This window comes from Cololabis saira, chromosome 12 (assembly GCF_033807715.1).
Source record: "Cololabis saira isolate AMF1-May2022 chromosome 12, fColSai1.1, whole genome shotgun sequence".
In the NCBI taxonomy this organism is placed as follows: Eukaryota; Metazoa; Chordata; class Actinopteri; order Beloniformes; family Belonidae; genus Cololabis; species Cololabis saira.
Window position 1 is genome coordinate 8,818,501 of NC_084598.1, and position 22,929 is coordinate 8,841,429.

Below are 22,929 nucleotides of genomic sequence, written 5' to 3' on the forward strand. Positions count from 1 at the left end.
TTATTTGTTATTTTCTGTTTAATTGTGTCTTGCCGCTTGTAATGTTGATGGAAAGCACTTTGAATTACCTTGTGTTGAATTGTGCTATACAAATAAACTTGCCTTGCCTAATAAAATATGAATAAAAACCCAGGCTGAAATAACAGCCTCCTCCTACAGGCTTCCCTTGTGCTGTGGACTTGCTATCATCACTTTGTGCACCAGGGACTATACTGTCCTCCCAGTAACACCAACCACTAGGCCTGTGTTGTGATTTTCCGATTCTAAATCGATTCATGTCTAAAGATCGATTTTTTTTTCATCATTACATTGCAACTTTTGATATTTTTTTGTTTATGCCCAAAAAAGAAACATTTTGTTGGACACGAGAATAACTAGTGCCATGTTTTTGCCTTTAAATATGTGTAAAGGTATGAAAACATTAAAGTTTTCAGTTATAATTGCATATATTGTCTATATTTCATTACTTTATATACTGTCTTGGGGTTATATTTGCATAAAATGCTAAAAACCAAATTCTCAAAACTGAAAAACCGAAATAGACCGAAAATGGAAAAAATAAAACCGATTTCATCCGTCTCTGTTTCCTCCCTGGATCTGTTTGGTAATTCTGCCCCACGATGTTTCTGAAAGCAGTTCTATCAGCATTCTGGGAGGTGATTGGTCCTTACAGAATCATTAGCTGCCAATACTTGCTGTTGAATCTCAATATAATACTTGTATTAATATGTTGCAGAACTACAGTCATATAATTCATGCAACAGCTGAAAAAACAGCTTTAATAACACTAACCCACATCAATATTGGAATCTAATCGAATCATGATAATCAATTCTGAATCTTAAGAATGGGAATCGAATCGATTCTTGACATTTGAATCGATCCCCAGCGCTAGGATGGACAGTTATATAAACCAAAGAAAGTGTGTTTTTTTTGTAAGAACTTACTGATTCAATAGGGTATTGATGAGCACACGGATAAACGTCGACTTGCCCACATTCTTTGTATTTTATATACTGTCTTGGGGTTATATTTGCATAAAATGCTAAAAACCAAATTCTCATAAATGGGAAAAAATAAAACTAAGATTTCATCCATCTCTGTTTGCTGCTGTGGATCTGTTTGGTAATTCTGACCCACACAATGTTTCTGAAAGCAGTTACAGGACTGTCTCAGAAAATTAGAATATTGTGATTTTCTGTAATGCAATTACAAAAACAAAAATGTCATACATTCTGGATTCATTACAAATCAACTGAAATATTGCAAGCCTTTTATTGTTTTAATATTGCTGATCATGGCTTACAGTTTAAGAAAACTCAAATATCCTAACTCAAAAAATTTGAATATTCTGGGAATCTTAATCTTAAACTGTAATCCATGATCAGCAATATTAAAATAATAAAAGGCTTGCAATATTCCAGTTGATTTGTAATGAATCCAGAATGTATGACATTTTTTTTTTTTTTTTTTTTTTTTTTTTAAATTGCATTACAGAAAATAAAGAACTTTATCACAATATTCTAATTTTCTGAGACAGTCCTGTATATCAGCATTCTGGGAGCTGATTGGTCCTTACAGCATCATTAGCTGCAATACTTGCTGTTGGATCTCAATATAATACTTGTTATATGTTGTATAACTACAGTCATTTAATTCATGCAACAGCTGAAAAAAACAGTTTTAATAACACTAACCCAAATTGATATCGGAATCGAATCGAATCAAAACGTGATAATGGATTGTGAATCTTAAGAATGTGAATGGATCCCCAGCCCTACCGAGCACCAGTGACATCGCTGATACGAAGCAAGGAAGAAGCAAGTCTTAACAAAGGTGTCGTGGGTTTAATATGACAGTTATGGAATGTAACCAACAAAGAAGCGACTTCAAACAAAAGCTTTAATTACAAGGTACTGGATGACGCTGCTGTCCATGTCAGACACAGAAACTCTTCCCCAGGGCCCCCCAATGTTTGTACAGTAACAGGCTGGGAGACATTTCGAGAGCCTCAAGTTTGTTAAAAAAAAAAAAAAAGAAGCTGGGCAAAGGGGCAGCCAGTTCTTCCTGCAGAGTCCAAACTCATTTCTGCACATTCACAGGCCGGTGCTGGCCGGTCTGATTAAGACGAGAGATGGAAAGGGCAGTGAAGTTGTGTGGCGTCCGGACGTCACTGCCCTCCTGCTTGGCTGGGCCTCGACAGCCCCTTGAAGACCCGCAGCTTCCCTGCTCCGGTCAGATCGAAGCTGTAGTCCGCCGTGACGTAGGGCATCTCCCCTTCAAAGCCCGGCTGGAACACAGACAGGAGGAGTCAGAACCAGGACGGAGAAAGATGCATCACTGACTGTGTTTCCATGCATCAATAACCCTTTTAAAACCAGAATATTGGCAATAACCCGAATTTCCACAGCCATGTAAACACCAATAACCCCTTTGAATAACCCGAATTTGCTCATATTCCGGTTTTTAAAAACCCCAATATGACCCCTGGGTTACTCCTTTTAAAACCTGAATATTGGGTCATGTAAACGCCAAACGGAATATCCCCATCAAATGGAACATGAATTTGTTTTCTGCACATGCTCTGTTCACAAGGAATCCTGGTCTTTTGAGTCCAGGAAGTTCTTATAAACACAGAGAAACGCAAGACCAGGAGGAGACTAATCACTTCATAAATGTAATGAAGGATTGAACATTTCTGCATTTGTAGACGGTAGAAAGTACCGGGATAGCAAGATTTAAAAGAAGGTGAGCGAAAAGTTCCGCGAAGCAGTGTTTGTTTTGAATTTGGATACAGGAAGAAGAAGCGGAAATTACGGTAATGGCACCATGATGTTCTCCGTGCGGCGCTGGTTTGATCCAGATATCCCGAATGATTAATTAGCATGTAAACGGAATATTCCGAATGTTTCAGTAACCGGAAAATTAGCAATAACCCGAATTTTGACTGCATGTAAACATAGTCACTGACTGATCTGGAATACAGTAATCCCTGGCAAGAACGCCGTTCACCTTTCACGTCTCGCTGCTTCACGGATTTACATTGTGCATCGTGTTCTGCGTTCTGATTGGCTAAACAGTCTCCCTGCTTCTCTTCACTTCCTGTGTCAATAACGTTGGTTGCTTAGCAACAAGCTGAGAACGGCCAATGAGCTTCAGCAGCAGCTCAAGAACGGGAGCCTTTGATGAATCGTTCATTACAGTCTCAGATATAATCCATGGTGGCATGTCGGTTTCTAAGAATCTTTTTGCCCAGAAGGAAAAAGAGCGACAATGACCCATAAGTATGTTCTTCTCTGGAAAAAAAACACACCTGCACCACGGACTTTAATAATAATAATACATTTTATTTATAAAGCGCTTTTAAAAGATCTCTTCTCTCTTTAGAGGAAAAAGACGTTACAGAGTCAGGATGCAGCAGCATCAGAAGAGCAGTGAAATACGCACCAGTCACAATCTGTCCTACTGGACTTATTGTATTTTTTTTCATAATCATTTTTCATTTCCTCCCGTTCAAATTCAATTAATCGGGTCGCGGTGGGGCTGATCGCAATTTGAAACCTTGTATAATAATTGTAAAAAAAAAAAAGGTTGTTACTTCGCGGATTTCACTTATCACAGGTTCTTTTTGGAACGTAACCCCAGCCAAAAACTGGGGATTACTGTATTGAAAAACGTGGTGCTCAGCAGTGTCTGACCTGTGTTGTGAGGACGCATGAAGGCAGTGAAATCTCTCCCAGGAGGAGGCAGTTGACCTTCCTGAGCACGGCGGGGTCGACGGGAGTCAGCAGGAAGTAGAGGCCTCTGGCCGTGTCGACACCTCGAACAACACCTAGAGGACATGAACACGGACAGCGGTGAAGTTTATACAATTACAAAACCAAAAACATCACCTAAAATGCTAACACTATGCCTGGGAGCCAAATAAAAGGTAATCAGTATGAAGGATTTACTCAGATCTACTGATGACGCTGCAAATTAAGCCTAAATTGGGAGAACCTGTTGGCTATAGGAGAGTCCAGAGTATTTATTGTTCCTTCTGGGCTACAGTAGAAAGAATTGCTGCTTTCAGACAAAAAAATAAATAAATGTATTTGTGAGTTAGGAACATTTCAGGAGATTTCTTGGAGTAATAATGGATGATCAAATTAGCTGGAAATCTCCTATTAAGCATGTACAAAACAAAGTTTCAAAGAGCATTGCAGTACTTTAACAGAGCAAAACAGGTTTTGGATTACAGGGCCGTCCACATTCTTTACTGGTCACTAGTTCTTCCATATTTCACTTACTGTGCAGAAATTTGGGGCAATAACTATAAAACCAGGTTACACTCATTACTCAAACTTCAAAAGAGCAATACGATACATTCATGAGGCTGGATATGGAGATCACACTAACTCACTATTCTTACAACAAAAAAGTGTGTGTATCAGTTTGTGGAATTAAACTGTGGAATGGTTTGAATTTAGAGTTAAAAGAATGTACAAACATAAAACAATTTAAGAAGAAATATAAAGAAAAGGTTTATTTGAGGTATAAAAGTGAAGACTGTGTTTAAAGATCACCAGCTGTGTGTGTTCTGGTATTGTGTCATGTTGTCTTTGTATGTTTATATACTTAGACATACGTATTATATTTATATCATAGTTATATTATATTTATGAGAGAGCTTACATCTTGTATTAAACTGGTTATTTTTGTAAAAATGATATATATTTATACAAATTAGTGTATAGTATAAAAAATAAATACATACATATATTTTATGTTTAGTTGTGGAAAGGGGGTGGGATTAAATACGTTTATACTTCCTCACACTCCTTTTCGAACATGTAACTTGAAATATGTGTTTTGATGTTGGTTTTTTTCTTTATGTGGTGGAATGCACACCTCTATTTGTTTTCTTGTCTTTTTTACATGTTCGAAATAAACGAAAACGAAACGAAACGAGTAATGTGACCAGTCACACAGACCTTTAACTGCCAGTAAAACACACCAGCAATCATTCAGATTCATTTGTACGTAACAGGATGCTTCACAACCTCCAAACTCTTCCTCATTCTCACAAGAAGCTGCTGCTGTTACTCGTCTCTTTAATCCTGATCTCACATCCAAACTGCTGGCGTGAGCTGCAGGACTCTCCTACTAACTAATTAATTATTATTAATATTATTATTTAACTGCTGCATCACATATCAAAACATGTCCAGCTCTCGTGCCCACTTCCCCTCTCACCATGACAATCTTTCAAGTCATGATTTATTGACTTCTTTCAAACAGCGTTTGATACATCAGTCACCGTGGATTTGGTTTGGTTGATGCTGCTTTCACAGAATATGAAAACAGTTTTACTGTAGACGACTGCGTCCTTCAGCGTCACTAATCTGCAGACATTCCTCTGCTCGGCACGTGTAGCCAGCCGTTCCTCTCCTGACGATTCTTTTTCCAAAATTGCCTCATTCCTGACAGACTGTGGTCTGGGAACCATTGCACAAAGGCTACGCAACCATCGACATCACCACAGCTGTATTCTAATTAAATGTGGAAACTAAAATCTGTGTGAAAATGTACTCATTTTTTTAGGATTATGAGTGAGTTATGTCATTGAGTCACTCAACGATTTCATGTTTCTTAAACAACAATCAAGTGCTTTTAGTTTGGTCCGTCGGATGAAATTCAAAGGCTGATTTTATCCAAGATATGATCACAAAATGATACAGTGAAGGATTCTACAGGCAATCTGATCTGAAACCCTGAGCATGACGTGCCCTAGAGCGTTATGACTTCAGCTCAAGTCAGCAGAGAGCCACGTTTGTGAAAGATCTGGCGGTTTGGAAATCTTGGTTAGACTCAACACGCCTCGCAAACAGCTCTAGTTTGGTAATGAAGCTAACATATGATCACAGAGACATCTAGTATTGAATGGTAACTAAATAAATGTGGATTTTTAATATAGCTGGCTTTTTCCAAAACAAACATTTGTTTATGCATAAGCCATTAAAAGTAAATAGAAGAACATATATCTGTGTATGTGTTGTGCTTTATGGCCTTTCTGTATTTTGAACATCATCAAATGTACAGGACTGTCTCAGAAAATTAGAATATTGTGATAAAGTTCTATTTTCTGTAATACAATTAAAAAAACAAAAATGTCATACATTCTGGATTCATTACAAATCAACTGAAATATTGCAAGCCTTTTATTATTTTAATATTGCTGATTATGGTTTACAGTTTAAGATTAAGATTCCCAGAATATTCAAATTTTTTGAGATAGGATATTTAAGTTTTCTTACGCTGTAAGCCATGATCAGCAATATTAAAATAATAAAAGGCTTGCAATATTTCAGTTGATTTGTAATGAATCCAGAATGTATGACATTTTTGCATTACAGAAAATAAAGAGCTTTATCACAATATTCTAATTTTCTGAGACAGTCCTGTAAGCTCAAAGATGATGAAAAAATTGGCAAAATAAATGAAAAACTGCGAAGAACCATGTTCGCTATGTTATTCGGTTTTCGGCCAAGTGTTTATTATTATTTTTGGTTTCGGCCACAAATTTTCATTTTGGTGCATCACTAATCAAAAAGTATTCCAATGTTCGGTGTTGCAACCCAGAAATGGAGAGAGAAAAAGAGCAGGGGAAGCCAGAGTTTAAACTGAATGAGGTGGGGCAGGATCCGTACCGAAGCCCACGCAGGGGCAGACGGGGGCCTGGGACAGCAGCAGGGGGCCTCCTTTACTCGGGACCTTCTCCGTCACGCAGCACAGAGCCACCAGGCTGGCGTTGGCAGCGTACAGCATGTGACCCGGCACCACGTCGCAGTGGATCACGCCCAACGCCACGGCCGAACAAGGCACCTGTCAGGAGACAACCGTCAGCACCGTTCACCCCTAACTTCAGCATTCAATACGTCCACAAACACATACATACAAGAGTTGGATGTTTTCTGGGGAAATTCAAGCAGAATATCCATATAATATATACTGTATATTATACAAAATCTTAACATTTTTATGAGGGAGATTAGTGGTAAATCACTAGAATCACTGAATCTCTATGCCTCTAAAATCATTCACAGGAAAAACAAGGAAAACGTTTATTGGAAAGTGTTTTTTTTTTTTGAGTAATTTTTTGTTTTTGTTTTTTTTTTATTATTACATTAATTGAAACTAGGGCTGGCGATATGGACCAAAAGTTATATCTCGATATTTTCTAGCTCAATGGTGATACTCGATATATATCGATATTTTTTCTGTGCCATTATCGGGGTTTCCCCCAAAGCATTATAGCATAGCATCTCTGTTAGCTTCATTTTTTTCTGAGGCAAACCCTTAAAAAAAAACAGTCAGTTTTAATACAAAGCCTCGTGCCAAATGTCACACAGGTTCCTTTATTAACAGAGGTCTGCACAATATCAAAATGTATAACAAATGAAATAAAAATAAACTGCCTGCATATATAGAATAAAAATGCTTCTTGAATAAAATAAAACAAATATCCCTTTCCTGCATAACAATTAAATTAAAATACACTGTGCAATTAATACAATGTAGACAGTAACAGGCAGACTTTTCCACTGAGGTGGACAGTTGTGCAAATAACAAAACATTTGTGCAAATCTCAAATAAAACATTCAAGTCAATTTGTCACAAAATAAGCTATATCAAAATCATTAAAAAAAAAAAAAAAAGGAGGGGGAGGCGGATCTCTCTCTGAATACCGACCAGCTTTCTTGGTCACAAATATGCTTAAATACGTTTACTATGACTAAAAACCCAAACTTACAACTTATACAGTATAAAGTTCTTCATAGAATACATTATACTGGACAAAGGATGTTCCAGATGGGCTTTGTCACCTCTAATATCTGTTCACAGTGCACAGAGAACACCCCAGATAATTATATGCATGCTTTATGGTTCTGTACACCGGTACAGAGGTTCTGGAAGGAGATTTGTGAGGATTTATCCACATGGATCGACCACAGAATCCCAGTGTGCCCCACGGTGTGTATATTAGGTCACCTGGGAGACACTCAAATAGATCCTAATTGGACACACCGGGTTCTCACTGCCTTATGTATCGCAAAGAAAACCATTCTAGTAAATTGGAAACAAAAATCCAGTTTATGTATTAACCATTTTAGGAATCTTTTATCAGATCATATTAGTAGTGAGATAATGTCTGCCTCCACTGAACAACACTCGGCTGAATTGCACTCTCTGTGGTCCCCGATTATTGGCCTCGTTACCTAGTGGGGGCGGGGGGGGGGGGTGATCTCGTAGCCCTTGGGGTTGGGGGTCGGCTTGGGGGGTCTGGGGCGCGGGCCTCTGGTGGCCCCTGGGGGGCGGTGGGTGGGGCCGCGGGGTCCTGTCCCTGGCCGGTGGGGGCCTTGGGGGCCTGTGGGGGGGGGTACCTCATGGCGGTGGGGGGGGTGGCTGGGGAGGGCTCGGGCGGGGGGCGGTGGCTTGGGCGTCTCCGGGCCTCCTGGGGGGGGCTGGGCCGTGGACGTGGGGGTCCCACCCGGAGGGCCCGGTCCTGCCTGGGTGGGGGGTGGCTGTCTGCGCTGGGGGGGCATTGCTGCCTTGGTCCTCCGTCGCTGGGCGGGGGCCAAGTGCCCCTGCGGATGTGGGGACTCCGTGACCCTTGGGGTGTCCGCCGGGGTGGCCTCGGGGGGGGGTGGGGCCGGGTCCGGAGATCGGGCCTCCCCTGACTGGGGGGTGCACGGGCGGGCGCGGCGGCGGGGTGGCGCCATTCCCAGGTATCTATGTCTTATGTTGTCAGTATGAATGGGAGGATGTTGGACCGTTTCCCCCTCCGTCTGGGGGCTCCGGCGGCTCCGGGGGCGCCCGTGGAGGTACGGTGGGGCCCTGGCCCGGCTCGGGGGGCCGGCCCCCGTCTACTGGATGGCCGGTGGGGGGACGCGGGTGTCTTATCAGGGCCAGCTTTGCTGGTCCTGCCTCCTGGCTTCGGCCTCCGCTCCCCCTCTTGCCCCCCCCTACACGATTCATACGCACATAGGCGAAAGGCGGGGGGTCCGGGTCGTGGGGGGCACTGTCCCGCGTGGCCCGGCACTCCCCGCCTCACGGTTTTAACAGCAAACTAGACACTGCACATTCAACACTTTATAAATACACTTGACAAGGACACGTAGTTCGGGAGGGGGGGGGGGGGTCGGTGTCAATCGATGCTTGGCCCTCCCTCCTCCCTGTTTTTATGGCATTAATCACATGCACTCAACACAAGGGGCGGGAGGGGGTCCCACATCACCCGCGTTCCCTCACCGGCCTGGGCCTCGGACGGGTGGGTCGGGTTACCCGGGCCTGGCGGGGCCCGCCGTGCAGCCTGGGGTGCCTTCTGGCGGTGCTGGACCCCCCCGGGGAGGGGGAAACGGTGCGTGATTGTATGTCTGTGTCGGTGAGAATGCGGTATGGAAGGGTCCTGCCATGGAGGATTTGAGCCTCCATTGGCAGGACATCAAAAACTTAATAATTTATCAATATTATATTATACAAAGATGGTTATTATTATTATTATTATTATTATTAGTATTATTATTATTATTATTATTATTATGTATAGTATATTATATTATTATTAGTATAGGTATCGGATAGGTGAATGGATGAATGAATGGGATGCCTGGGTCTGGGGCCCTCCGTTGTCGGGCCTGCGCGGGTGTCGCCTTGTTGGGGGGTTCCCTCTCTCCGGGCCCGTCTCCGGTCCCCCCAGCTGCCTCTACGGCGGGGCGCCCCTCTGGTCTTGGAGGGCCACTTTCGTGGGGGACGGGTGCGCCTGCCCGCGTCGGCGGCCGGGGCGGCTCTGTCTCTCCGGGCAGGCTGGCCCCCTGCCGGGTGGGGGTCGTTGGCCTGAAGGGTGAGGGCCTCCTGGCCGCGTGTCCGGCCCGGACCGGGTGGCCGGGGATTGCCTGGGTCGCGGTCCGCCGCCGCGGGATCCCTGGCTGCTTCTTTCCGCGCCGTGGGGGCCCCGCCCGCGGGCCCCCTCGGCCGCCGCCGGGCGGGGGGGGGGCCTCGCAGGCGGTGGGTTGCCTCCCTCCTACTTCTCCCCTCTGTGGGGTTTGCCGGTGGCCTGGGTTCCGGGCTCTTCCTTGTCGGCCTCTGGTCTCGCGGGTGGCGGGGTCGCTCCCCCCCCTCCCCCACTATAGATACACTTCAGGTGGAGCTTTGTTTGGTTTATTACACACACACACACACACACACACACACACACACACACACACACACACACACACACACACACACACACACACACACACACACACACATATAGTCATTTAGTCACATGCACACACACACACACACACACACACACACACACACACACACACACACACACACACACACACACACACACACACGCATGATCATATACATACACACACACACACATAGACATACACACTGGCTTGTTCACCTGCATGCTGGCTCTCTAGTTTTTGGGTTTAGGTAGCGGTAGCGATAGCTTAGCTCAGACTGCGATCAGATCTCAAGATTTAGGTCGATTGCTGTTCGTGTTTTGGTTGGCTCCGTGCCGGTTTCGTGCTTTGTTTGTGGTTTTTTGTTGCAGATTTCCAGTGCTTGACGTGTGTCTCCGTGTGTTCCTGCTTCCTGGATTGGCAGTGGATGTCGTCGCCCCCCCCCCCACCCCCTCCCCCCCCCAAAAAACAAACAAAAAAAAAAAAAAAAAAAAAAAAAACACTGGGTTTGTATGTGTATATTTATGTATGTGTACGCATATGTGTGCGTATATATATGTATATATTACATATAGTAATAATGCACATATATACACTTTTGGTTTCTACCGTCATGGTATCAATCAATAATATGTGTGCAGACAAGGTAAAAAAAAAAAAAAAAAAAAAAAAAAAAATATATATATATTTTTTAAAATCGATATAAACGATATTGTCTCGTACCATTTCGCGTTTGAAAATATGTCGATATATATTAAAATCTCGATATATCGCCCAGCCCTAGGAGTGGCCCCTTTTCTATCGTGCGGTCACTTCCAGTGTAAAGTAAAAAAGTTAAATACTGTATTAGCCCTTCTGTTTTCTAATACAGCATTTAAGGTGTAACTTTAACCAACACTATTTAAATCCTAGAGACCAATAGCATTTTATAGGAGGAAGGTGATTTTGAGCAGTTTTATTATTGTCAGTTTGCTTGCGTCCAGAGTCGCCCCCTCTGTTTCTGATTGGCTAATACCAAGGCTCTGGCAGCTTTATTGGTTTACAACAGCGTCAGTTTAATGCCTAACATGATTTCATTGGATAGTCTAAACTGTACCACAACAAAACGCACATGCAAATGTTTTTTTGTTCTTTCTTTTTTTCAACTCATTTTCCAACTGACGGAAATCCGTCTAGAGACAGAGAACTTTATTCCCTGTGTAATTATATTGAACTGTTTTGCTTTTCTTTTAATTAATGTCATGAAATAAAGTCATGAATAAAGAAGAGGTGTGTTTGTGTTCTACCTGGTATGGAGTGAGGCTGTGCAGAGGCCGGACCGGCCCGGGTTCAGGTGCCTGCAGCTGACTCAGGTAGGCCAGCAGGGTCAGCTCCCTCTGCTCATTAGAGCGCTGGTGCTTCCTGGAAACACAGCAACACATTCAATACAATACAATTAGGACTGTCAGTTTAGCACTTTAATTAGATTAATTAATTACACTGCTAATTAACGTGTTATGAAAATGAACACAATTAATTATGAGTGGCATTTTAAATTTGTCCCATTGAGGGACCCGTAGGCCACTTGGCAGGTCACTTCCCTCCTGCTGCTAGTCAAACTAACAAAGCAGTGACAGACCTGGACGACTCAGGGGAGACTCAGCAAATCTTTGCTAGGGCCTTTGAACGGCAAGTTTATGTATAAAAAGAAAGAAGACGGGACTATCAACAAGAACGCGGTGATTTGTACATTTTGTAAAAAAGAATGTTCCTATCAGCGGAGCTGCTCCAGCCTGAATTATCATTTAAACGCTAAACATGTCCGGACAAGTTCCACTGTAAACGTTACAGGTACTAGTACTACTAGCGTGAGCTCACTTCACCAACACACGCTTGCAGAATCTGGGGAAAGAATGAGCAAAGCCACGACAGAAAAACAGACAAACTCAATCACAAAGTAGGTTGCTGCTGATTGCAGGACAATTTCAATCGTGGAAGACGATCAGGGAGGAATGGTGTCATAACCAAACCGTGTTAAAACCACTCCCCCAGGCCAACGTGCACAGATACACGACCAACTGAACAGGAACATATTTTTTCTTTTGAATTTCATTTATGAAACACACTTCACCAATAAAAATGTGGATTTCAAATCTTCTCTTCTTAGTCTATTCAATTGATTAGTCATGCACTGCAATTTTGTAATGTCCTAGAATTAAAATTCTTTATTTGGGGACCTTTAGCAGATATGAGATTAAAATGCAATTAATTAATTATAAATCCTGTAATTAATTATATAAATTTTTTTAAATCGCCTGACAGCACTACAGGACTGTCACAGAAAATTAGAATATTGTGATTTTCTGTAATGCAATTACAAAAACAAAAATGTCATACATTCTGGATTCATTACAAATCAACTGAAATATTGCAAGCCTTTTATTATTTTAATATAGCTGATCATGGCTTACAGCTTAAGAAAACTCAAATATCCTATCTCAAAAAATTAGAATATTCTGGGAATCTTAAGCTGTAAGCCATAATCAGCAATTTTAAAATAATAAAAGGCTTGTAATATTTCAGTTGATTTGTAATGAATCCAGAATGTATGACATTAATTATTTTTTTTTTTTTTTTTTTTTTTTTTTTTAAATTGCATTACAGAAAATAAAGAACTTTATCACAATATTCTAATTTTCTGAGACAGTCCTGTAAATACAATACTTTATTAACCTCCACGCTGATGAAAACATATCCTGCACTTACGCTGTCCCTTGCCGTGCAACACCTTGAAACTCTGACTGCACGATGAGGTGGGAGTAGTTTCTGGGGGGGCAGTGACTCTCCGTGAACTCGTCCAGCGCCGTCTGGGCCGGGGGATGCGTCTGGAAGCCCCGCGCCGTCCTGAGGAACTCCGGGCTGAGAGCGGGACACTGGGTGACGCCGCTGTGACCCAGCTGGACGACGTGCGAGACGGGGAGCAGGCGGATCATGTCCACCAGCAGCTGCAGTCCAAATCCTACGGACAGGGAAGAAACACACGTTGGCGTCTACCTGAAGTTCTCCGTATTGTTTCAGAGCTGTCACAGAGGGAGGGGGGGGGAGCTGACCTTTGACCCAGCCCATGGTGTTGATGACGATGGGCGTCTCTCTGATTTGGGGCCGGCGATGCCACAGGGACTTGAGAGACTCCAGGTAACGGTCCGGGTCGGCCTCGCAGGACGACTGGCCGTAGTAGATCATGTGCTCCGGAGTGTGCTGGTGTGTGAAGGGAGGACCTGGAAAACAGCGCAGGGTTGAGAAAACTGAGGAGGCTGGGGGGGGTTCAGTTACTGACTACGTTTCCATGCATCAATAACCTTTGTCTAACCTGAATATTAACAATAACCCGGTTGCGCACGGCCATGTAAACACCATTAACCCCTTTGAATAACCGGAATTTTCTAATATTCGGGTTTTTAAAAAGCGGAATATGACCCCTGGGTTACTCCTTTTATAACCCGAATATTTGGTAGGGATGTAATAATATATCATGCCACGAAATTTCGCGATACAAAAACGTCACGATACGTGTTGTGGATGTCAGAATGTATGAAATGTCATACATTCTGGATTCATTACAAATCAACTGAAATATTGCAAGCCTTTTATTATTTTAATATAGCTGATTATGGTTTACAGTTTAAGATTAAGATTCCCAGAATATTCAAATTTTTTGAGATAGGATATTTGAGTTTTCCTAAACTGTAAGCCATGATCAGCGATATTAAAATAATAAAAGGCTTGCAATATTTCAGTTGATTTGTAATGAATCCAGAATGTATGACATTTTTGCATTACAGAAAATAAAGGACTTTATCACAATATTCTAATTTTCTGAGACAGTCCTGTATATTTCAAATTTCAATTTACACACAAACACACAACACTGAGCCTGTCTATAAGAAAGGAAAACATGTGCTAGGACTTCTATTTGACTGGGAGCAAAGTGGATGATGTATTGAGAAGTAACTTATATTTTCAGTCGTCCAGAACAACAGAATTCACAATTCAAGTGCAAATATTTGTTTACAGATAGTTTGTTTTTTTCCCAGGAAACGGTAAAATGTTTTGTTCCATATTTTGACGAGGTTAAGCGAAGCCAACCAATGGCTTGATCAACGTATTCATATTGTGATGTGAAAAACACACAGAGGAGGGTGTGAACTCTGGTGTGCTCGGCACAGAATCTGAAATATCAACATTTAAATACTACTAAATCATTGAAAACAAAAAGAAAACGTGCAGATCAGTGAGAGAAAAAGATCAAACATACCCAAAAGTGGTTCTCTGACAGTCGACAGAGACAGACAACCGGCAGGAGTGAATTCTGTCTGACCCAGGTCGCCTTCCAGGTAGTCCACGCTGGCAGTGCTGCAAACAGAGACGGGTTATCCTGGGGTCGTCATGACTACAGCCAAAGCTTAACGATATAAAGTATAAATGCACTCTGATTGTGATCACGTACAATGAAGAAACGATTAATAGAATAAAACAGCAACGCAGTAAAAACTCATCCAATAAAAGCTTCAGCACTTGGAGGATGTGTTGAAAAAAAAAAAAAAATTGATTTTCCGATTCTAAATCGATTCTCATATTAATTCCTAAAAATCGATTCGTATGTCTAAAGATCGATTTAAATTTTTTTTTTTCATCATTACGGGTATATTACAACTTTTGGAATTTTTTTGTTTATGCCCAAAAGAGGGATGTTTTGTTGGACTCGACAATAACTGGTGCCATGTTTTTGCCTTTAAATATACTTAAAAGTATGAAAACATTAAAGTTTTCAGTTATAATTGCAGAAATTGTCTATATTTCATTACTTTATATACTGTCTTGAGGTTACATTTGCATAAAATGCTAAAAACCAAATTCTCAAAACTGAAAAACCGAAATAGACAGAAAATGGAAAAAATAAAACGGATTTCATCCGTCTCTGTTTCCTCCCTGGATCTGTTTGATAATTCTGACCCACATGATGTTTCTGAAAGCAGTTCTATCAGCATTCTGGGAGGTGATTGGTCCTTACAGCATCATTAGCTGCCAATACTTGCTGTTGAATCTCAATATAATACTAGTATTAATATGTTGCATAACTACAGTCATATAATTCATGCAACAGCTGAAAAAACAGCTTTAATAACACTAACCCACATCAATATTGGAATCTAATCGAATCATGATAATCAATTCTGAATCTTAAGTATGTGAATCGAATCAATTCTTGACATCTGAATCGATCCCCAGCCCTAGGATGGAAAGTTATATAAACCAAAGAAAGTGTGTTTTTTTGTAAGAACTTACTGATTCAATAGGGTATTGATGAGCACACGGATAAACGTCGACTTGCCCACATTCTTTGTCCCGCACACGAGGATGACGGCACAACCATCCATGTCTCCTGGGGATGAAACGCGGGTTTCCAGTCAGGCTCCTTGCAAATCTGTTTATGCAGTTGTTTGAGCGCGTGTAATATGTACAGGGTTGGATTCTAGGACCGGGAGACGAGCAGCCAGCATCACGGCAAAGCCCTCTCTTCCTAGACTCTCTCCTCTGGCAAGAGGCCCCGGCCCATCAGGACCGGATCCTCACAACACAAAAACATTAAAGGGTTTCACAAAAACATGGCATTTCTACGGAAGAGTATTACGGCCATGCAGGAGAAAAAATATTTGAGAGGGGAAGATTTTTTTTTATTATGCACTTTTAGAAAAAAGTCGAAATGTCGAGAAAAAAGTCGAAATGTCGAGATATATGTTGAAATACAATTTCAAGAATAAAGTCAAAATTAAAAACATTTCAACTTTATTCACGAAATTTTGACTTTTTTCTCAACATTTTTCTCAAAATTGTACTTCAACATTAATCTCGACATTTCGACTTTTTTCACAACATTTCGACGATTTTCTCGACATTTCGACTTTTTTCTCAAAATTGTACAACAATAATCTCGACATTTCGACTTTTTTCTCAACATTTCGACTTTTTTCTCGACATTTCAACTTTTTTCACAACATTTCGACTTTTTTCTCAAAATTGTACTTCAACATTAATCTCGACATTTGACTTTTTTCTCGAAGTGCATAATGAAAAAAAAAAATCTTCCTCCTCTAAAATTTGATTTGTATTTTCCTCCTGCCTGGCCCTAATACTCTTCCGTACATTTCCCCATTTGTTCAGCCATGTAATCCCCGTGTCCCCAGGTCCAGGCTAGTAAACCAGTGACGGGGGTTCTGACCTCTGCAGGCGCTGACCACGGCGTTGAAGGCCTCTCTGCAGCTCCTGGATATCTTCAGGCCTTCAATGGCGCTGGCCAGGGGAATCACCCCCAAACCGTTGAGCGGAGTGTCCAGAACAGCCGACATGAGCTCCCCCTAAAATCACACAACAAGAAAAGCTATGGCTTCATGTGGCTGAACGTGGAGATGTCCCGTCACCATGGAAACCTGCAGACTCACCACAGTGGGGCTGAACAATTCACTTAGGTCGGTAAAGCTGGACAGATAGCGAGTCAGAGACGACTCTATTGGTTCCAGTAGAATGACCGAGGATGTTGATGTGATTTTCTTTAACAGCTTCTTCCGTGATGCTGGGAAGAAACACAAAAGTTTTTCTTTCTTGTTTTTTTTTTTGCAAAAGCAGCACAATATTGAGTCAAACTATGGTGGCCGAGACCCGCCATTGCTGAAAATAAAGTAAATAAATAAAGTAAAGCTGCAAACGGAAACAAACGCCGCTGCAAATGAAAGAAACGCTGCAAATAAAAATAAACGCTGCTGCAAATAAACGCTGCAAATAAAAACAAAAGCCACTGCAAATAAAAGAAACGCTGCAAATATAAAGAAACCCCGCTGCAAATATAAAGAAACCCGCTGCAAATATAAAGAAACCCGCTGCAAATAAAATAAACGCTGCTGCAAATAACAAAAGAAAAACGACGCAAATAAAAAAACCACAACGGAAGTGAATTACCGGGGACTATTTTTGCTGATGCACCAGTGTTTTTTTCGTGAGAGGAGAAGAAGAAGACAAAGAGGACGTAAGTGAAAAGGAAGAAATAAGAAGAGCGAGGAATAAGAAGAACAACGAACGACAAAATAAGTGAAAAGGTTAGTGTTCAACGTCGCTATGGCAAAAATAGTCCCCGGTAATTCACTTCCGTTGTGGCTTTTTTATTTGCGTCGTTTTTATTTTATTTGGAGCGGGGTTTCTTTATATTTTCAGTGTTTCTTTTATTTGCAGCAGTGTTTGATTCTGTTTGCAGCGTTACTTTTATTTTCAGCAATGGCGGGTCTCGGCCACCGTACTTACACCTATTCTCAGCCGGAAATAGAGAAATGAGCCGTGTACCTGATGGGAGATACTTCTGGAGGACGTGCAGAGCCTCGGTTCGGTCCTCCCTGCTGTAATCAGAGGTTTCCATGGCCCTGACGGTGAGGGGACAGTGTGAGGCCGGGGAGAAGAGGGGGTACGACTTCTGGCCCTCTTCAATCGTGAATCCCATCACTTCTACGCGACCATAGAGACACGTCAGAAAGCACTTCCCACGGAAACACAGGGTCTGCAGGAAAATGAAGTAACAATCACTAATGTGAGTTATTGCTTTGACATCAGTTTACTCCACTCAAACTTTAAAGGAGACCTATTATGAAAAACAGGTTTTTTCTTGCTTTAACATATATAAAGTGGTCTCCCCTCAGCCTGCCAACTCAGAGAAGGAGGAAAGCAACCAAATTCTGCAGTGTCTGTACAGCCGCCCGGATGAGCCGTCCAGTGTGATGTGGATCTACGAGCCGCTCAGATTCTGCTCCCGTCGTTACGTAACGACAGGAGCGATGCATGAAACCACACCCACAACTAACTCTGGCCGGAACAACAACAACTAACTCCACCGGCCGGAGCTTCCGCCATTTTTTCGTAGCGGTGTATCACGTCATTCATGCAGCCAATCAGCACAGAGCCTCATTATCATAGCCCCGCCCACTCAGAATCCTGCATAGATAATGAGGTTAGAAACGGTAAGGATAAAGACATGGCCCAGAGGCTGAATTTCTAATTTATTTAGCAAAAACTATCAAAAGCTTGTTTTTAAGACATTCAAGGCCAAATGACCAAGAACAAATAAAATGTCAAGATGTATCAGTGTCGAAGGGGTGAAACTGTGGAACTGCCTGGATGAGGAACTAAAAAAAAGCAGCTCAATTTACAAATTTAAAAAAAATTATAAATCTAAAATAATAGATAAATATAGAACACTAATATAAATTATCTTGATACACTAACAGAAACTATACCTTCATTATTACCAACTATATATTTATTATGACAAGCTATTGCTTAAATATCCAACTGTCTAAATTATGCTGTCCTCAATCGTGAGTGACTGACCACATTTATTTTCTTCTTTGTTCATTTTCTTTGTTTTGTTCTTTCGTTTTGTTTTCTTCTTATTAGCAACTTTTTTTTTTCCTTTTCCGTCTGCCTTTTGTTGAAAAGGATAGGCAAAATAAGCCATGAGGCGCCTATACCTTTTTGGTCTAAAAAAAAGAAGAAATGTGTGTGTGTTTGTGTGTATATATATATATATATATATATATATATATATATATATATATATATATACACACACACACACACCTGTGTTTATACATATACTGTTTGTATATGCAAATATCTTTAATGTAAATGACCAAAACAAAATAAACTACTACTACTAAGGCCTGTTTAAAATAGGTATTAGATGCCATAATAATCCCCTTTAAGAAGCTTACCTGATCTTCTTGCATGACCAGAACTGCGCAGTTTTGCCGATCGTCCCTCTGTGCACAGTGATGCAGCGCTTCTCCCTCCAGGCGACCCAGCAGGACCTCGTCCCCGGTACCGGGGCTCTGCAGCCCGTTGTTCCCGTTGAGGGCCCGGGAACACTCCTTCAGGTCCTGCAGGTCCTCCGTGACGTCGTCCAGGGGAAATACGGAGCCCCCGTTAGTCTGGGCGCGGGATTTCTTCGATCCAGATTCAGTAGAAATCATTTTGCGCTCAGAAACAGTTTTTGCTTTGCTCTTCAGCCTCTTGACGGCGGGTTTTTTCTTGGCGGACGCCTGGTGCTCCATGGCCACCCTGAGCAGGGCGGGACTGGAGCCCAGCTCGGCGGGCTTGCCGGGCGGCCGGCATCGCTGCGCCCTCACGTCCTTCCACTTCTGGGATCTGCTCCTGGCCTGCGTGGGCTTGGTCACCTTCATGGTCCTGGCATCAATACGTGGTCAGAAAAACCAGCCAGGGAGCCTGCAGAGAGGAGGGGAGGTGTTAGAAGCTGGAAGACTGAACAATACCAAACCCAGTAGTTTCCATGTATTTATTTATTTATTGTAGATCCCCATTAATCACGGCCATTCTTCCTGGGGTCAATTAAAAATTACAATGCAATTAAAAAAGACACAAAAAACCATTAAAGAACAAATATAATACAGGACTGTCTCCGAAAATTAGAATATTGTGATAAAGCTTTATTTTTCTGTAATGCAAAAATGTCATACATTCTGGATTCATTACAAATCAACTGAAATATTGCAAGCCTTTTGTTATTTTAATATTGCTGATCATGGCTTACAGCAGTGTTTCTCAATCCTGGTCCTCATGGGCCCCTGTCCTGCATGTTTTAGATGCTACCCTGCTTCAGCACACCGTGATACAAGTACCTGTGTCATCAACAGAGCTGTGCAGACCTTGGTGACAAGCTAATTAGGACCATTAATTAGAATCAGGTGTGTTGGTGCAGGGAAACATCTAGAACATGCAGGACAGGGGCCCACGAGGACCAGGATTGAGAAACACTGGCTTACAGCTTAAAGGGATTGTGACATGAAAAACACATTTTTCTTGATTTTTTGTGTTTTGTTGGGTGTCTTGACATCAATTACACCCAAAAAACAACGAACTTTTAACATTCAGTGTATTGTGTGCTTTCTGGGATTTTCCGCATAACTGTGCAAAAACGGCGCACCTGGTTTGGTGGCGGATCGTTACGTAACGATCCGCTAAATCACCGCCCCCTCCACCCAGCTCCCTGCCTCCTCTCCTCTCCAGTGCACCATAAAGGCTGATTTATGGTTCCGCGTTACACCGACGCAGAGCCTACGGCGTAGGGTTACGCGGCGACGTGCACCATACGCTGAACCCTACAGCGTTGGCTCTGCGTCGATTTAACGCGGAACCATAAATGAGGCTTAACACGGAGCTGTAGAGCCTCTTTTGTTCTAATCACCGGAGGAAAACTGCTAAGAAGACCCGCGGCCACTGACTGGACTTAAGACAAGAGGACACTGCTGCTTGCATGCCTTTGTTTTTATGATTGTTTGCTGTGGTTCGCCCTCCTGCTTTTCCGTGCATGCTTCGCCTGTCGCTGAGCATATGGCTGGAGGAGGAGGAGGTTTGGAGGAGGAGCGGAGCAATGATTGACAGGAAAGGGGGGAAAGGAAGCATTTTTCACGGCGCAAAAAAACACTGTAATAAAAAGCCAGGAAAAGATTACTAGAGTGAAGTTTTTCTTGTTACACTCTTTTAGACACATTTGAGGGATGTTGGCCAAGACTTTTAATAGTGTTAAAAGCATGTTAAAAATGATGTCACAATACCTTTAAGAAAACTCAAATATCCTATCTAAAAAAATTTGAATATTCTGGGAATCTTAAACTGTAAACCATAATCAGAAATATTAAAATAAAAGGCTTGCAATATTTCAGTTGATTTGTAACGAATCCAGAATGTATGACTTTTTTTTTTTTTTTTTTTTTTTTTATAAATTGCATTACAGAAAATAAAGAACTTTATCACAATATTCTAATTTTCTGAGACAGTCCTGTACACTCATTATTTTTTCCGCTTTTTATCACAATTATGTACATTGTATCGTGCTGTAAACATCTAATTATGTTTCATCTTACTGATTTTATTTCTCTATTGAACTTCTCTACTAAACTATACAGTCTGATCCCAATTTTGTGAAGGACACAGAGTTATAATTTCAAGCACTTTCAAGCAGTTAAACTAAAATTCAAGCATTTTTCAGGCCTTGAAAACACAACATTGAAAGTCAAGCACTTTCAAGGATTTCAAGCCCCCGTAGGAACCTTGTAAAGGCTGATTTATGGTTCTGCGCAGAGCCTACGGCGTAGCGTACGCGGCGACGCGCACGGTACTGTGTGCGTCGCCGCGTACCCTACGCCGTCGATTTAACGCGGAACCATAAATCAGCCTTAACACACACTGCAGCCTTACACACTCGCTGTGCTGCTAAACACGCCAGGCTGATCTACAAATACACCAATCAAATACATTAAAAAATGAGCTAGATAATCGTCATCATAAACCCTAAACTTCCAGCCCACATATATAATACTTTAGTGCCACTGTTAGCGGCTAACTAACCCACGTTAGTGCAGCTGGTGGATAAAGCTCAGCCCACCTGAGGGGAAGAGCTGCAGAGCTGCTGGAGTCCGCAGCCCCTTGGTCACCTGAGTCGCTGCTGGGTGAAGTTTATACTTCATTAAAGCCTCTGGAAGCACCAGACAGGTGTTCCGACAGCAGCTAGCGGGCTAGCGGGCTCGGCGTGGGAACCACGCTCAGACTGCGCTGCTCCTGGAGTGGATCAGCCGGGGGGACGCGCGGCTGCTCGGTGTAATCACGTTGTCAGGCAACGGAGCGTCCTCCCGGCCGATCCAATATAGAAACTATGTAGATGGTCGACTATAGTCTTTTCAGGGGTGATGTGATTCAAAACGAATCATTTTACAAACATAATTTGTGCACATTGCTTTTGCAATTGATTAAAACAGGGTTCCCATTACTTATTTATTAACTTGTTACTTATCTTAATATTAATATTTACTTATATTAATATTCATATTTATTATTATTTTTTGTGTAGGTTCGCCATTTAGCTCTTTAAGTTTTATCCCCACTTTTTTTCTTTTTCTCCCTCTCATTTAATTTCTTTTTTCATTCTTCTCTGTATCTTTATTTATTTTAAATTATTATTATTTTATATATATTTTTATTTTATTTTATTTATTTGTTTATTTTTATTTACGGTTATTTTTTGTTACTTTTCTACTTTGGTTTGTCTGTGTGGAGAGTGTGTTCCATGTTTTGGGTGGTGTTTAAAAGAGGGTGCATATTTCTGTAATGTTAAATTCATGACTGTCTGACCCTTTGAAATCAATAAATATACTTTATAAGTATATTATGTTTATTTGTTTTATGTAAAGCACTTTGTGTTGCATTTTATGCATGAAAAGTGCTTTATAAATAAAGTTTGATTTGATTTGATTTGATTAAAAAAAACAGGGTTCCTACGGGGGCTTGGAATCGTTGAAAGTGCTTGAATTTCAATTTTGTGTTTTCAAGGCCTGAAAAGTGCTTGAATTTTAGTTTAAGTGCTTGAAAGTGCTTGAAATTATAACTTTGTCTTTCACAAAATTGGGATCAGACTGTATAGTTTAGTTATTACAAGGAGAAATAAAATCAGTAAGATGAAACATAACTAGATGTTTACAGCACGATACAAAGTACATAATTGTGATAAAAAGCGAAAAAAATTATTGAGTGTATATATATTCCTGTAGATATTTTACCCCAGCGATAAGGTGCTTTAAGATTTTGAAAATTACTGTTGAAAGTGCTTGAAAAG

At 41.5% G+C, this 22,929-nt stretch overlaps 1 protein-coding gene across 4 annotated transcripts; it reads right to left on the reverse strand.

Moving 5' to 3' along the window:
- Positions 1-1,827: 1,827 nt before the first annotated feature.
- On the reverse strand, positions 1,828-21,883 carry nol9 (nucleolar protein 9). Of its 4 annotated transcripts, none has more exons than XM_061734731.1 (13): positions 21,755-21,883; positions 19,016-19,526; positions 17,595-17,805; positions 16,703-16,833; positions 16,483-16,618; positions 15,549-15,645; positions 14,518-14,615; positions 13,313-13,480; positions 12,969-13,221; positions 11,510-11,624; positions 6,690-6,864; positions 3,699-3,832; positions 1,828-2,290 (listed from the first exon to the last, which is right to left on the reverse strand). In XM_061734731.1, the coding sequence occupies exons 2-13, from the start codon at positions 19,481-19,483 to the stop codon at positions 2,171-2,173; spliced, it is 2,106 nt and encodes a 701-aa protein (XP_061590715.1). In that variant the 5' UTR covers positions 19,484-19,526; positions 21,755-21,883; the 3' UTR covers positions 1,828-2,170. The 4 variants fall into 4 exon arrangements, with proteins under 4 accessions (XP_061590715.1, XP_061590712.1, XP_061590714.1 ...); XM_061734728.1 differs by having other exon boundaries at positions 21,706-21,883; XM_061734730.1 differs by having other exon boundaries at positions 21,673-21,883.
- Positions 21,884-22,929: the final 1,046 nt, after the last annotated feature.

What these genes read in the sequence shown, in the direction of transcription:
- nol9 (XM_061734731.1), bottom strand. Translation starts at nt 19,483, where the DNA reads ATGAAGGTGACCAAGCCCACGCAGGCCAGGAGCAGATCCCAGAAGTGG. An exon ending in GTTGCACGGCAAGGGACAGC is followed by an intron (nt 11,625 to 12,968) that starts GTAAGTGCAGGA and finishes CTGTGTTTCCAG; the next exon opens with GAAGCACCAGCGCTCTAATG. An exon ending in CTGCCCCTGCGTGGGCTTCG is followed by an intron (nt 3,833 to 6,689) that starts GTACGGATCCTG and finishes CATGTCCTCTAG; the next exon opens with GTGTTGTTCGAGGTGTCGAC.